General features: G+C 41.0%; 1 protein-coding gene across 3 annotated transcripts; it reads left to right on the top strand.

Annotated features, from left to right (window-relative positions):
- Positions 1–644: 644 nt before the first annotated feature.
- On the top strand, positions 645–15,920 carry golga3 (golgin A3). Of its 3 annotated transcripts, none has more exons than XM_026321878.1 (24): positions 645–704; positions 1,587–1,865; positions 2,728–2,886; positions 4,082–4,194; positions 4,633–5,363; positions 5,538–5,646; positions 6,333–6,639; positions 6,736–6,938; positions 7,048–7,185; positions 7,994–8,155; positions 8,257–8,625; positions 8,735–8,812; positions 9,668–9,931; positions 10,059–10,153; positions 10,917–11,133; positions 11,412–11,555; positions 11,735–11,932; positions 12,016–12,132; positions 12,367–12,506; positions 12,629–12,761; positions 13,038–13,160; positions 13,249–13,413; positions 13,751–13,920; positions 14,049–15,920. In XM_026321878.1, exons 2-24 carry the CDS (start codon positions 1,691–1,693, stop codon positions 14,239–14,241), a joined length of 4,503 nt encoding a protein of 1,500 aa, XP_026177663.1. In that variant the 5' UTR covers positions 645–704; positions 1,587–1,690; the 3' UTR covers positions 14,242–15,920. The 3 variants fall into 3 exon arrangements, with proteins under 3 accessions (XP_026177663.1, XP_026177662.1, XP_026177661.1); XM_026321877.1 differs by having other exon boundaries at positions 2,728–3,012; positions 13,754–13,920; XM_026321876.1 differs by having other exon boundaries at positions 2,728–3,012.
- The last annotated feature ends 47 nt before the right edge of the window (positions 15,921–15,967 follow it).

The following is a 15,967-nucleotide window of genomic DNA, read 5'->3' as shown; positions in this document are numbered from 1 at the left end:
GGAAGAACAATTGAAGAAAGTAAAGAGTAGACTAATCAAAATGAATACCTATGGAAAGAGCTGAAATAGTTTGTAAAGTCAAGTATATTCATAATATCAACATAGCATTTGACACTTAAATATGGATTAAATTACAGTTTATTGTCTTTGTCCAGAATTTTAAAAATGCCTTTTAACCTAGACATTACTGAACTATTTATTTCTAGACACACGGAATAAAAAAACAAACAAACAAACAAACAAAACAACTAGTGGAGTCATATTTAAATATGAGCCATTTATAAACTAGAGGTCAGTGGATACTATATAGTTTAACTCAAACCCTCTATGGGGAATACAGAGCAATCATTATATTTAGTGGTATGGTGTAGGCTAAAGATGCATATTAATACACCGTCTGGTTTATAAACTGGCACAACCGCTGGAGTGAAGCAACAAACATCTGACAGACCCACCGGTATTATCCATAAGTTGTTATAGTTCGTGTAATGAATTAATCATTGTCATATGCAGTTAAAAACTGCAACAACGCAGTAACGTCGGGTATTTGTACTTCAAAGCCGAGTACTTTGAGCACACACGTTGGCTGGAAGGTTGGGTTAGTTTTTTCAGACGGGCTGGTGTTTGCGCCCTGTGTTTCTCGTCGGATACATAAAGGGACGGAAACTAAACAGCCACGTAGTGAAAGCCGAAGCTCGCAAAAGGTGAGTGTTTACTGTCTTCTGTACCGTCTGATGAGATTGTCATTGTTTGATTCACGTATGGGGCTTGTCACGTATTGACCCGACAGAGGGGAAATCGTTGAAGTGTTTGAGAAATCACTGCTGCGTTGGCTGATGAGTTTAGCTAGTGAGTTAGCAGGTTAGCTTGACAGCTCCCAGCGTAAACACATCTAGCTAGCTGCTCCGCTAGCACCTCGAGATATTCTTACCCCGTCATTTATCAGCCATCCCTGTCCATTAGTCCATGTTTACTTAACGCTAACACAGTCAGCACACATGGGCAATATAAAAGCATTTGCATTTATCATTTGCATTTATCAATAGCTGTCTCGTTTCTATACGTCCTCTGAACCGGTGGCTTCAGCAGCTGTGACCAGAGGCTAATAACGTTGTCCAGGTGAGACAGGTCCCTGATCAGCACTGACTCAAGCCTGGGAGGGAAAGATAGTCATTAAGATCTGAAGTGCAACAGAGCACACGATCCCAGTGCTACTTGGAATATGCAGGGGTTTTAAAAAGACTACTGCCACTGCATTTATTACTCGAAGTGTCAGCTGCAGAAAGAAACGCATGCTGGAGTCGGTCAGTCAATCAATCAATCAATGCATCGATGAGTCTTTCCTGTCGATAAATACACAACTGTGTGTATTTATCGACAGGAACGCGACACGGTCTGTCTAACTACCAAGCTTGATTGTTAGGGCTTGACTCCAGCATATGTTTAAATAAAGCACACTGTTGTTACGTAACATTATTACTGTCTGAAGCAGATCACTGATGAGGAGCCACATGTTTTGCGATGTACAGTGATCTTTATGCTGCAGGTTGTAAGCCAAATGTTTAATTACATGTCGCTTTCTTTAGTGCTCCCTGACTCTGCTCTTCCCTGGCCTGGCTCCTAAAATGATGGTTTTTTGAGAACTTCTTTCTGGACGGGTACAGCACTACTGTGACTGTCTAGTTTCTTTATGGAAATGGATGCTAACCGATCAGAAGACACTCAAATGGAGGCTAGTGGTCACCAAGAAGACCAAGTTAAAAAACCCAAAGAGGCTGAAGCTCATGCTGTGCAAGGTCAAACACAATCAATACAAAAAGGGCTGGAGAACACACAAAACTCAAAAGGGGATAATCTTCATAATGGTGAGTCCTGATGCTGTCTTTATAGGATTTATAGTGTATAGTGCATGTATTTTGTATGTATGGGGTCTCAATGTGATAACATCCACCTCAAAACCAGATCGTAGTAAAATCATCTAAAAGTTAGCACCTATGAATTGATAGAGCTATGAAACTCAGAGGAAAAACTTAGGTAATAATGATCCATCCATAATCTATTTCCCTTATCCTGTAAAAGGTCATGGGGGTGCTGGAACCACTGTGGTAGCCATTAAGGGAGAAATATATTGCATTCATAACATAAAAATCATTCTTTGGTGCACATTTTTTTAAAATATGTTGTTATGAATAACCTCATGCTGTAGTATGCTGGTTCCCTAATCTGCAGTTTGATCTGATCTTCTTTCATGTTTAGGCATATTACTAGACTCTTTCAAACTTATATCCATGACGTGCTTGGTGCCAAGCACACGGCTTGTGGCCCTATACACCTCCATGTTACATGGCTGTTTTTAATGAGTCTTTTACATTTGAGTTTGTATTTATGGCCTCTGGAAACTTGGATTTAAATTTTAACTATTTTTTTCAATAACACCAAACATTCTTGTCTAAACAACAAAGTTAAAATAGGTTTTCAGGGCCTTACAATGTGATTATTTGCAAGATGAATTTGTTAGCTGTGTTTCTTGGTAGAAGAATTAGTCTTAGTAAAGTGAAACTGCATCAGCCATGAACATTTCCAGCTACTTTTCTCATGTATGCTACTGTAGCTTGACAGAGTTGTCCAGCCAGTTTGTCAAGAAAAATTACACTCAGTTCAGTTCACAGGAACCTATCATGCCTATTTGTCACAACCCTCAGGGCGTCAATCCCCCTTCTTTTTCAGGTCCCGTCAGCTCAGATGCGATGCAAAATGGAGATGGACTGGCAGAGGGCGTCGGTGCAACGGGGGACATCCATATAAATGGGTCCCCGTCTCTGGTATCCCCTCCTCAGAGTACCAGCTCCCCTATCAACTCCAAGACCACCCAAGAGCCCTCCCCAGGTGTGGCTGCTTATCCACCCATGATGCTAGAGAAGGCTGAGGTCGCTAGTGCTGAGGTCACGGTTCACAAGGGTGATGCATTGCAGTCGCTCAGAATCAGTATGCCTATGCAGGAGACTGAATTGTGTAAGCATAAACTGTGGAGTGAATCCCCCCCCACCTCCCCATTTTTAACCTCATTTTACTGTGGGATGTTTTGCTTTTTTGGCTTGTGTGCACATTGTGTTTTATCCCCTTTTGTCTGTTTATCATCTCAATGGAAGAATTCAGTGGAATTATCTTTTAGTTGATTTGAGTCTGCTTCCCTTCTGTAACTCCTGCAGGCTTTTGGATTGCTTGATTAGACTTTAGTGTGGGTGTTTCATTTGCTACACTGTTCAGACTAATGGCTGTGTTTTGGAACTCATCCTGCTGTTATGTCATCTTTTCTGTGCCATTTTAAAGTCTTGCACAGTTGCCATATTCACGTATTTATTTATTTATTTATTTTTTAAAGCTTGGTACAAATGTAGTGCTTTTGTTTGGATTCACATTGTAACGCCTACATAGACTATGTATAGCACAAGAATGATTCTATTGTGTTGGTTGTGATGGCACATGAACATGACCATTTCAGTGTGTTTTATAATTTTCATGTAACTCATTGCAGTATGGGCAGTGCTAGCTGTACAGTGTGTACATTCACGACTGAGGTGAAGTTTTTTTTTTTTTTTTTTTTTTTTTTAAAATATGTGCATAAACTAACCAAGTAAACGATGCACAGCGATGCAGTGTGGTAAATGGGTGTAGTGTGCACAGCAAAAACCAGGCTGTTAGCTGCTCTAAAGGTCTACTGTTGCTTTCTGGTAAAACAATGAATGTTCCAGGTGCTGTTTGTGACTTGCTCATCATTGTAACTTATGCAAAACAACATGTTTCCTGTCTGGAAATTAACATAACTCCGATTTGAATAATTTGTTTGCCACTGCTGTTTGAGAACAGGGTTCTAAATAGTTTTACTTTTTACCATAAACACACATATTGACACTGAAGTTAGCCCTCACTCATTATATAATAGAGAGCCCATTGTTGGGGTTCCCCGTTTTACAGTCATGTAACAGCAGGGCTTGTGGGACCTAATGCTATTAAGTGTTTGTGCAGTATGTGATGATGTAGAACTTTTTTTTTTTCTTTCTCTAACATACTTTCCCTTTAGCCAATGAGAAGCCGTCGCTGGACATGGAGAATGAGGAGAAGATCCGCCTGGAGGCTCGCCGACGCCTGGAGGAGCAGCTCAGACAGTACAGGGTGCAGAGACATAAGGAGAGGGTGAGTGGGTGGAGTTGTTTTCAACTTATGGACAGCATGACAATTTTTATTGAAACCTTAAATATATTCAGTTTAACATTTAACTTGTCATCCTTTTAGTCATTGTTACCTTGGCATATTTTTCTGCTGTCTGTTTTTTGATGAGATATGTTTCCGGCAATAATAAACAAATTTAGTAGACGTCCCTAGCAGTATACATCCCTTAGTTACACTCCATTTTATTTTTGTGGGTTTCTTTTATTTTTGACTTTATTTTTCCATGTCACCAAATTTTAGAGCTTCTGGACATTCAAATGAAGTCTGGTTAAACATTCTGGATGTTGTCTTTGTTCTGTTGATATTTGTCTGCCACTGCTATGACTAAACAATGATTTGGTCATCATGATTTCTCTTTTTTTTTTTTTCTTTTCCCCCCCTTTCTTTCATTCTGTTTTCTAGTCTCATCGTACCGCCCCCAAGAATAGGCCATTCAGTACTCTGGATCCTGAGCTCATGCTACATCCTGAGGCTCTGCCCCGGGCCAACACTGTTGCAATGACCAAGGAGTATTCCTTCTTGAGAACCAGTGTCCCACGTGGTCCCAAATTGGGTAGCTTAGGAATTCCTCCTTCCAAGGAGAAGAAGTCCAAGTCGACACGCACCACCAAGATCCACTCCTTGGCTGACTACAAGTCTCCTGAGAATGATGGTGGAGGTGGAGGTGGTGGAAGTGGAATTGGAGTAAGGACAGCAGATAACACAATGACCTCCCTCCACTCCACCATTAGCTCAGTGTCCACACTGTCTGAGGTCAGTGTGATGTCAGAGGGCAACACCTGTGATCCAGAGGCACAGCCTGGTGCTTCATTCCAAGTGGGGGACAGTGTCTCAGAAATTGATGGCAGCGAATCAGGTATAAGGCCAGGGAATGACGGAAATGACAGCGATAGCTCATCCTATAGCAGTGTGTCTGCTAGGGGGACATATGGTATCCTCTCTGCAGCGGTGGAAAGGCAACGAGGGCCGTACACAGTGGATGGGAGGGAGATTGCCCCTGAGGCCATGGGTCACTTCCCCTCCCTGCAGGAGGTGCTGCAGGCAGCCAGCGAAGAGCAGCACCAACTAGAGCTGGAGCAGGAGCAAGAAGGGACAGCAGAGCCTCGCAGCCGCAGGGACAGTTTCTCCAGCAGGTATTTCACACTGTTGGGTACAAATGCAATAAAACCAATGACTGTAATAAACAACATTTGGCTTTTTTTGATTGAAGAGCCTTCTAGAAACCTTATAATGCCTGCTTAAAGCAATAATTTGATTATATGAATTACAGTCATTTTAGCACTGATGTTCATTTACATGTCTTTCAGTGTGTCTTTGGAGAGTTCAGTGATGGGTCATGATGAAATGCTCCAAGTGCTGAAAGAGAAAATGAGACTGGAAGGCCAGCTGGAATCCTTGTCTTCTGAGGCCAATCAGGTTATATAATGTGTTCATTTCTAAAATCATATAATTCATTTTTCTTTTCTGGACAAAAAAAAAGCCATTGAGTGAGGAAAATTATATTGATAACTTCAAATAGCTTATCTCTAAACGGCATCAATTGGTGTCTCAGAGAAAGTTTTTATGTGAAATATCTGTTTCCACTAGATAGACCCAAACATTTTTTTAGTCTTGCGTGTTTCATTAACAATGCATAGTAATGACTTCCAGCCATGAATGATTTCCAGATTCTTTCTCTAGAGCCACCATGGGTGTGACTTTTTTTTTTTTTTGGATGAATTGCCAACATTCAGTAGAAAGTTTATGTTCCCCACAGTATGATTTGTAAGAACTAAAATGCAGTTAGCAAATCAGATGCTAAAGTGCCAGCATGGTGGGGGCTTCTTCTTTCTTTTTATCTTGGCATGGATATATAGTCTGCTAATAGGATGTGCTATGTTTTCATAAATACAATGTGCAGTTAATTAATGTTCAGTTATACAAGTATAAATAATCTGACACCACAATAAGTGTCTGTACTGATTTATGTCACAGCATCTAATAAAATAATTTAACTTGGTGTCCATTAACTTATCTGGGCAGTCTGCCCAGATACTGATTCCATATTGAAAATACTCTGAATATTTGGGTGTTAGTGCTGACCCCACCTTCCTGCCCTCTAGGCTCTCAAGGAGAAGACAGAGCTCCAGGCTCAGCTTGCTACAATGAATGCTCAGCTGCAGGCTAAGAAGGATGAAGCTCAGGTCAGCCAGGAGAAACAGTGTGTGCTCACTACAGAAGTAGGCGCACTGCGAGAGAACTGCAGCCAGCTAGAAAAGGCCATGGTGGAGCTTCAGGGAAGTCTTGAGACAAAGAATGCCAGTTTGGCTTCTCTAAGCAATGACCTGAAGGTGGCTGAAGAGCAATACAATAGGCTAATGGGCAAGGTCGAGGAGATGCAAAACACTGTAACCTCAAGGGACAATACAGGTTAGTGATTAAGACTCAGACAGCTGAGTGTAAGAAGATGCTGTCACTGTCATCTTGATTGTTAAAGCAATTGTTTATCGTTTTACACTTTTGCAGTTCAAGAGTTGCGTCAGCAGATGACTGGTCTTCAGAGCCAGCTTCAGCAGGTCCAGCTGGAGCGCAGCACCTTGCAGAGCCGCCTGAAGACTGCCCAGGCTGAAATTGACTCACTCCAGCAGGTCAGACAGTGGTACCAGCAGCAGCTAGCACTGGCCCAGGAGGCAAGAGTTCGACTGCAAAGTGAAATGGCCAACATGCAGGTAAGACTGATGCTGTTGTTACATTCCTTTGAGCCGTGGGGTTTGATAAACAACAGGTGACATGAATGAGACAAGGCATGCTAATAACTGTAATTTTCTCTTTTCCCAGGCTGGACAGATGACACAGATTGGTGTGCTGGAACATCTTAAGCTGGAGAATGTGACACTGTCTCATCAACTCACTGAGACCCAACACCGCTCCATCAAAGAAAAAGAGCGCATTGCTGTTCAGCTGCAAAGTATTGAGGTATATTGTCCAACATCCCTCTTTGAATATGCAATCATCAGGTCTGGTTGTGAGTCTTCATATCAATTTATGCAACAAACAATATATCAAGTTTATTACTTAGCCAGAAACCTAAAAATATGCACCGATCAGCCAGAACATTATGACTACCTGTCTAATGCTGTGTACACAGGAGTCAGCGTGGCAGTTGGTTGGCACCTGTGTCACTCTGCAGCTTCGAGGAATCCATTTGCTGCCATAGTCATACTGTCAGGAAGAGCATACTTTTTTTTTTTTTTTAAACGACAAATTCAACCGCCTCCCCACATTCTAGTTGTGACGTCACCAATAGAGCTGTTGAACGTTCCTCGTAATAGAGATGTGCAGACAAATGTGCAGTATTTCTCATCTTCAACCATTTTAATAAAGATTCAAACAAATTGGAATCTTTCATCAAAGGATAAATGAAAAGTTCAATTCAATCTGCAATATGTCAGCCTCATCATCAGTGAGACTTGGGTGCCCATGACCCTGTTGTTGGTTCATTAACAGTGAACTGGCAACAGTTAGTCCTTAGTCAACTTTTGGTTGATACTAACTACTGCAGACCTGGAGAACCCGACATGACCTGCAGTTTGTGTTATTCACTTCACCCGTCAATGCTCATAATGTTATGGCTGATTGTTGTAAGCAGGCTTTCATAAATTAACAGCACTAGTTGAAACTCTGTACATATCAAGCTTTACAGATAGGTAGATAGACTGTTGGATATGATCTGATTTAAATGAACTAAGCATATTGTTTCAACCTCTTACTGTGTGTGGTGTAGGCCGACATGCTGACACAGGAAGCTGCTTACAAGCAGATCCAGGATGCAAAGATCATGGTGGAAGATGACCTGCAGCACAAACTGGAGGAGTTTGAGGAAGAACGTGATCGTTTAATAAAACTGGCTAACACAGCCAGCACCCTGGAAAGGGAGCTAGAGCAGGTAGTCATGTTGAATGTAAAAATAATGTTTTCCCCCTTGTATGGTAAGAAAACATCATTGTGTTATGGTCTAAACTGCCTTTCAAACTCTGTCCTTCTTAGGTAAAGCTGACCCTTTCCCAGAAAGATGTCCAGCTGCAGTCACTCCAGAAAGAACATCTGGAGCTGATGCGCCAGCTGACCACCACTCAGGAGAACCTGCAGACCAAAGAGCAGTCCATCAATCAGTTAGAGGCCCGCTACCTGGAGCTGGAGGCCCAGCTGGCTGAGCTGCAGACAGAGAGCAACACCAAGGATGACAACATACAGTTCCTTCAGAATGAGAAGATTGTACTGGAGGTAGCGCTGCAAGCAGCCCGGGCTGATAAGAGTCAGCTTGATGAGGGTGCTGAGCGGCTTGGAGAGGATGTTCTGGTGGCCTCTGACATCTTAGATCAGCTCAGACAGGAAGTCCAGGTCAAAGCTAATCAGGTATGAGACAGATGTGGCTGCTGAGACAGATGTTTGCATTTGGCTTTTTTCTCTATATGGACACCTCTGTGCATGTATTTTATTATGTTGGGCTTTTTCTTTGTTACAGATTGAAACGTTACAACAGGAAAACAGCTCCCTGAAGAAACAAGCTCAGAAACTGAAGGAACAGTTCCAACAACAAAAGGTAAAACAGCTCTCTCTCACTGGGTAAAGTTAGTAGAAGATAAGCAGAAGTGTGGAACATGTAGACATACATTTCTAAAACACTTGTCAGGAATCTCCCAGCTGGCTAAGGCTGTTGTGGGAGGATGTATTGTGGAGCCAGATGGCTGTCATCTCTGAAGATTGCCCAAAGTGCTGGTTGGCACGCCTTGGTGGATTGAGCCATGGAGAATGCTGCTCATTTTGCACTGACAGGCTGTCATGAAGAGGGTGGAGTTAATTGACAGAATGACAGAAAATAATTGAATTGTATTTTATGTAATTCTCTTGCAAGACTTAAGTTTTTGTAGAAAATCTTTAGACTTGCATATTAACATTCATCTTTGGTTGTACACAAAAATCCATCAAAGGAAATGACCATAACTCTGGTGGTAAAGAATTAAAATAAAACGCGGCATAATCAAACAAATATGTCTCTTTGCTGCATCTGAAGTCATTACATAACTGGGATGTCAGTGATGAGTGTAGCATCGCTGATAAAGTACTAGTTTAAAACACACTGCATTGTTCCTGTATAAATCTTAATATATTTAAAAGCTGAAAAGCTCTGAATTAACATAAAGCATCCTGTGTATCACAGCATTTCTCCTGTGAGTCTCCTGTAATATTTTTGGAGTGTGGGATTCAAATCCTGTCGCAGCGCCTGCAACTCTGTCTGCATTAAGCTGTGAAATGTCATTCAGCTTACTGACTCAGTTGAGTCAAATAGGAGCGAGACTACTCCAAAAGGAGAAGATACTCCCTTTGTTAGTGTTTTGTTTGTTTCTTATTTTGTCATGCAGACCTTTCATTACACATAATGTCATTGACTTCACAGGTGATGGTGGAAGCATACCGCCGGGATGCCATCTCCAAAGACCAGTTGATCAGTGAGCTCAAGTCCACCAAAAAGCGTTTGTTGGCGGAGGTGAAGGACTTGAAGCAGGAGCTGTTGGACGTTCAGGGGGAGAAACAGAAAGCAGAGTTGGAGCAGGCCCGGCTTCAGAATGAGGTGGTGAGAGTTCAGGAGCAGATGAGCAACATGGAGGCCCATCTGCAAGCCATTCAGAAAGAGAGGGATCAGCTAGAAACTCAGATTCAGGTATTATCATTTGTCTGCTTGTTTGTTTTTTTTTTTTACTTTGCAGAGTTTTTAACAGTAAAGAAAAGGGGTAAATAATTTGTATATTTCTATAGTAATGTGGATTTTGGTTTTTCTTCAAATCCAGTCTCTACAGTTTGATCAGAGCCAACTAGCAGCAGTGACACAAGAGAATGAAGGCCTGAGGAAACAGGTGGAGCAAATGGAGGCTGAAGCCAAAAAGTGAGTCATATTGAATGACTCCTACAGTATTGACTTGGTGCTTTATGTATACGTGTGTTGTCAAGTGCCATTTCTAAATACCAATGTGGGGTACTGAATATACGGTTCTAAATCTCCACAGAAACGAGTTACTATATGTGGTTTGACAATTACATCCGTCCACATCGTTATGTTTGTTTTATTCATCCATCACATACCACTTATCCTGCTACATTTAGGGTTAGCGCTGGGGTGGGGGGTGGGGCTGGAAACAATCCCAGCTGACGTTGGGCGAGAGGTGGGGTACACCCTTGGACAGACTGCCAGCCTATCACAGGGCTGGCACATAGAAACAAACACACACTGATTCACACCTACTCCTACATGCCCCAGTTAGCCGATTTGTGTTATATATATCTTTAACCTCCTAAGACCTGAGCTTTGGTTTGGCTTGCATTTTAGATTTCTTCTAGCTATTTGGGGTTAGGTGGAACCAATAAATATAACAACCAGATATTATCTTTGAACATGAAGCACTTGTAATTTGTGCACAACAGGCTTCATTTACACAGAATTAAGTAAGGCAAGGCAAATTTATTTGTATAGCACCATTCATACACTACGCAATTCAAAGTGCCAAAGTATTATGGTGCAGACAACGAAAAATGTAATGTCCACGTATGTGGACGCCAGGTCCTAGGAGGTTAGATAAAATATAATTTTTAAGATGCAAGGTCTGCATATCTATATCTGTTAATATTTACTTTATCTATGCATCAAATAGGGCCATATCAGAGCAGAAGGTGCGCATGAAGCGCCTGGGGACAGATTTGACCAGTGCACAGAAAGAGATGAAGGCTAAACACAAGGCATATGAAAACGCTGTGGGCATCCTGAGCAGAAGGCTCCAAGAGGCCCTGACTGACAAAGAGACGGCTGAGGCTGAGCTCGTCAAACTCAAAGCACAGGTGTCAGATGGAGGAAACAGCCAGGCCTTACAGGTACTGTAGAAACCTGCCAGACCTTTACAATTCCTCAGAAAATTCTCATCAAGCATAGTTTGACACTGCATGTTGTAGTGTAGTGAAGGAGTTTTTTTTTTTTTCTTTTTATTGAAACCAAATTGCTGTTTTCACTATAATTAATAGGATATTCTGTAGTCCACCCTTGTCCCTAGCTCATATTTCTTTACCATAACGACATATAGGATTTCATTTCCTTGTGAATGATCCTGAGTGGTTACAGTATTTGAAATGTGTTGTGTGGTTTTGTCATCCAGGCGAAGATTGATACTCTGGAGGCTGAGCTGCAGGCTGTGACCAATAGCAAGATTATGCTTGAGAAGGAGCTGCAGGAAGTGATCACCCTCACCTCCACAGAGCTGGAGGAGTACCAGGAGAAGGTCCTGGAGCTTGAGGACGAGGTGAATGAGTTTTTCTTGGGTGCAGTATTTTTGTCTAACAGAAAATGATCTTTCCTGTATTTTTACTTTTTCCATCTCATGATATTGATCCACAATTGTCTATGAGCAGCATGTTTACACTGAAATCCCTTGATTCAAGCAAGTTAGATTGCATTAATGGCATGAAATGATTTTTACAGCTTCAGGAGTCACGATGCTTCAAGAAAAGGATCCGGAAGTTAGAAGATGCCAACAAGAAGCTGGCACTTGAACTGGAGCATGAAAAAGGGAAATTGGCTGGATTAGCACAGTCCCACAATGCACTGCGGGAGCATGCCAACATTTTGGAGTCTGCCTTAGCTAAGAGAGAAGCAGATCTTGTACAGCTCAACTTACAGGTTCAAAACTTGGTTTATCTTATACCATTATATTTATTTGATTATAAAATGTTTGGAAGTTTCTAAATTCATACTTTGTGTAGGTGCAAGCTGTTTTGAAGCGTAAAGAGGAGGAGGACCAGCAAATGAAGCAGGTGGTACAAACTCTTCAGCTTGCCTTGGAAAAAGAGAAAACCAAAGTCAAGGATCTAAAAGAAGAGGTAAAAGCTTGATGCCGTTTATTAGGAATTAGTATTTTCTGCTTTTCATTTTACCTTTTAAATAAGTATGCCACTTTTTAAAATAATTTTATTAAAAATGTGGATGTTTGAAAAATTTGTTTGTTACATGGATCAATAGGAAGCCTGTATCTTTCATCTTTTTGTCAGCTGTGTTAGAACTGGAGGGTTTGGTTTTAGTCCTTTTGATTATGTATAATGTAATGTATCTGTTAGGTGGCAGCAGCAAAGTCTGAGGCGGCCCACAATAGAAGGCATTACAGGGCAGCTATGCTGGAGCTGTCAGAGATCAAGAAGGACCTGCAGGCCAAAGAGGACCTGGTCAAAGCTCTGCAGAAAGAAGCAAATAAACTACAGTATGTGCATTTACCTGATGAATAAAACAATGCCTTTTGGAAAATAACTTTATAAAAACATTATTTTGTGTTGTAAAATCATTTTTTCACAAGGCAGTTATTGTGAATATCATACTTTGCAGGGCTCAGGATGAGCAGCACACTCAGGAGGTTTCTAGGTTCCAAGAGGAGTTGGCTGAGGCTCACTCACAACTCCAGATACTCCAGAAACAACTGGACGAGGAACTGGCCAAACGGCCCCTCACTCACCAAGAGGTAAGTAGTGTTGCTGATTTAAATATCCTGACAAAGGGAAGCCATGATCATCTGCCTTAGATGTGCTAAACATGACACAATTTGCTCTATTCTCTATTGTTTTACTTTTTTTGTTATTAGCCTGAGTTTTTTTTGTAAGACATGCTAACCATTTATCATTTAGGGTTTTCATGACTAGCTTTGGGGTTCCCATTCTCCAAATTTGAGCCTTAGTTTGACCCAACATGTGTTGTTATTGGGGAATAACTGATGACTAATATTGACTGAACCTGACAGGTTGAGGACCTGAAGTGGGAGGTGGAGCAGAGGCAGAGGGAGATGGACGCTCAGAAACAGCAGGTGGAGATGATGGAGCAGTGCCACCACAGGGAGCTGGACAACCTACAGACAGCTCTACAGGCAAGAATACACTTCATTGTAAAACATGGACACATTAATGCCACTTTTCCCTATTCAAACACGTTTATAGTTGATTTCTCGGTTTCAGAACATCAAAGTGGAGCTGGAGTCAGTGCAGGAGGAGCTGAGCAGCACCAGAAAGGACAAGTTCATGCTGCAGGCCAAAGTAGGTGAGCTGAGGAACAGCATGAAGACAGTCCTGCTGCAGAACCAGCAACTCAAACAGGACCTCAAACAGAGCCGTCTAAGGAAGGTAGCACACCTGTTTTTTTTTTTTTGTTTTTTTTTCTTCCCTGTTAAAGGTTCTCCTGGGATAGGTTTAGCCTTTTCAGAGACTATTGTACTGATTCACTAGAGAGCTACCTGGTAATATAATATTGTGATGCCTTTCTGGTATTGGTATGCCATACAACATAAGTCACAACATCAAGATGTGCACCCATTCATTTTAACAGTATGAGTTGTGCTTACAGAGCCAACACCCTCTCTTTAGAAAGATTTAAAGCCCAGTGTTGTAAGTTCAGAAGGTATTACTTGTCACTGAAGTCTGCTGAAGATAAATTACTAAATACATTGTTATGTTATTGAAGCAGCAGCGTATGGACTTAAAGAGTGAGGGAAATCCATCCAACCCAGTGACGCCAGTTAAGATCCCAGATTGCCCAGTGCCTGCTTCCCTGCTGGATGAGTTGCTGAAACCATCAACATCTGTCAACAAGGAGCCCCTCAACAACCTGCACAACTGTCTGCGGCAGCTGAAGTGAGTCTGCTGTTCTGATGAAATGATTGGCTTAAACACCGTCACACCTACATGAAGCTTTTTTTTCCTGTGGTGCTGAACAGTTTTTCAAATGCCAAAATACATGTAATGTTTTTCTTTCCTCTTAGGGAGGAGATGGACAGTCTGCAAAAGCAGATGGAGGAGCACACTGTAACAGTGCATGAGTCAATGAGCTCATGGACAAACACAGAAGAGGGACTGGCTCAAGTGGGGCTTCAAAACACCATCTCCAAATCATCAAGACCGCTTAACAACATGGTGGTGGAAAATAACAATGACGCAGAACAGCAGCAATCATAATAAAATAACTTTACTCAGGCCAATAGAGGGAGAGTGGAGTTTTATCCACAAAGGCACTTTTAGCCCCTTCTTTTTCCTTTTTAACAATTGCTGCCAACATTTGGCATTTTCCCATCAGCACAGAAGTGCTTTTGCAGATTAACACTTTATATACCATAGCTTTATTCTTTGCTCTTTATTTGATGGTTGTTTATATTTTGTCATGCTGTCACATTTATTTATTTAGAGTTAAAAAATGAAAATTCCTCATTTGATATCCTCTCCAAGAGGATCCCACATCTTCAGTTTTATTATCTTAGATACAAGTATGGTCTAGTTGTTAAAACGATCTGTTTGGCCAATTCCAAGTCAACAGTTCTATTCATTCAAAGGTATTCAGTCATCATCCTCCTCATAATATTAAATCAGTGGCTTTAGTGCTGATTATTGATGGCTGATGTTATATTAAGTGTGTTTGGTGACAGAAACAAACGCTGAGTTTGCCACTGGACTGGCCACCAACTGTTCTTCCATTTCTTTGTGCCTGTGTATGAGTAATGTTGCTCCACTATGATTTAACTGACATGGTTACACTTCCACATCGTTTCTAAGCAGCTTGTGATGAACATCATCACTCCTGTACATTTACACAATTAAGTCAAAACATATTTGTGGTCTTTTTTTGTAATGCCTCTTGTTAAAATGCAGTGTTTCTTATGTTTGTTCTAACCATATTACCTGGGTTTTTTTTTTTAATTCTAAAAAGATTAATCCCAGTTGTGTATGGATATGTTTTGTCAAGCATGGACTGCAGTAATTTGTACGTTCAAAAAAAAAAAAAGCCTTAAGCAATCTTGAATATGCTGTAAAGGACTAAGTCGGTTTGAATGAACTGCTGAGGGTGTGTGCAAGATATGTTAATATGTTAGACTGTACATGTTTGCAAATCCTTACTGACAAATGGTTTATTGTAAAGTAAGTGGCTCACATCAACTTGCATTGCATACTGGATGATCAAAACTAAACTGAGTGAGAAAGGGTTAAGATGAATTACTGCTTCTGACAGCAGGTGCAATCAGATGTGTTCATTTTCTGTTACATTTGGTACATAATTGTATTTACCAAAAAAAAAAAAAACTCTCCCTGAATCAGATGTTATACTGTTTTACGGTCGTTTCACGGTTAAGGTGATAAATTTGTTGTTTTCAGAGGCTAATATATAATTACACCTCCTTTTTTTGTATGATTGTAAATGTGTTATAATGGTTTTAATAGTGTAAAGAGGATGAGATGCAAGGAAAAGCAAACCATAAATGAAAAGATGATCGTTTCTGTACATCTGCACTAACATTTCAGTAGAGAGGAATCGCTGGACGGTACAGTGGCTTTTTGCATGCAACTGTGCTACAGCTGCAGTGTTGGTGCTCAGTTCAACATGAAACACCATTGTATGCTTATGGATTTCCAAAGGGAGAAACATTTGGAAGGAAAATGCTTATTTAGGCCAATAATAAAAACATACTGTGTTCAGAAAAAAAAAATCATTTGCACTGTAACTACCGTTGACTGTAATGTTAGTATGAAATGACACTTCAGCCCACCTGTGCTCTATGCATAAACCTTGCTGTAGCTGCTTCATTCCTGTTTTAACATTTGTGTTGGGATATATGATTGTATTAATCATAAAATTGCACTATTCATCTGCCATCACATCTTGTGCTCATTCGGTGTACGCTGTCTACACACA

Source organism: Mastacembelus armatus, chromosome 9, assembly GCF_900324485.2.
Source record: "Mastacembelus armatus chromosome 9, fMasArm1.2, whole genome shotgun sequence".
Taxonomy (NCBI): domain Eukaryota; kingdom Metazoa; phylum Chordata; class Actinopteri; order Synbranchiformes; family Mastacembelidae; genus Mastacembelus; species Mastacembelus armatus.
This window is presented reverse-complemented; position numbering and strand designations above follow the sequence as displayed.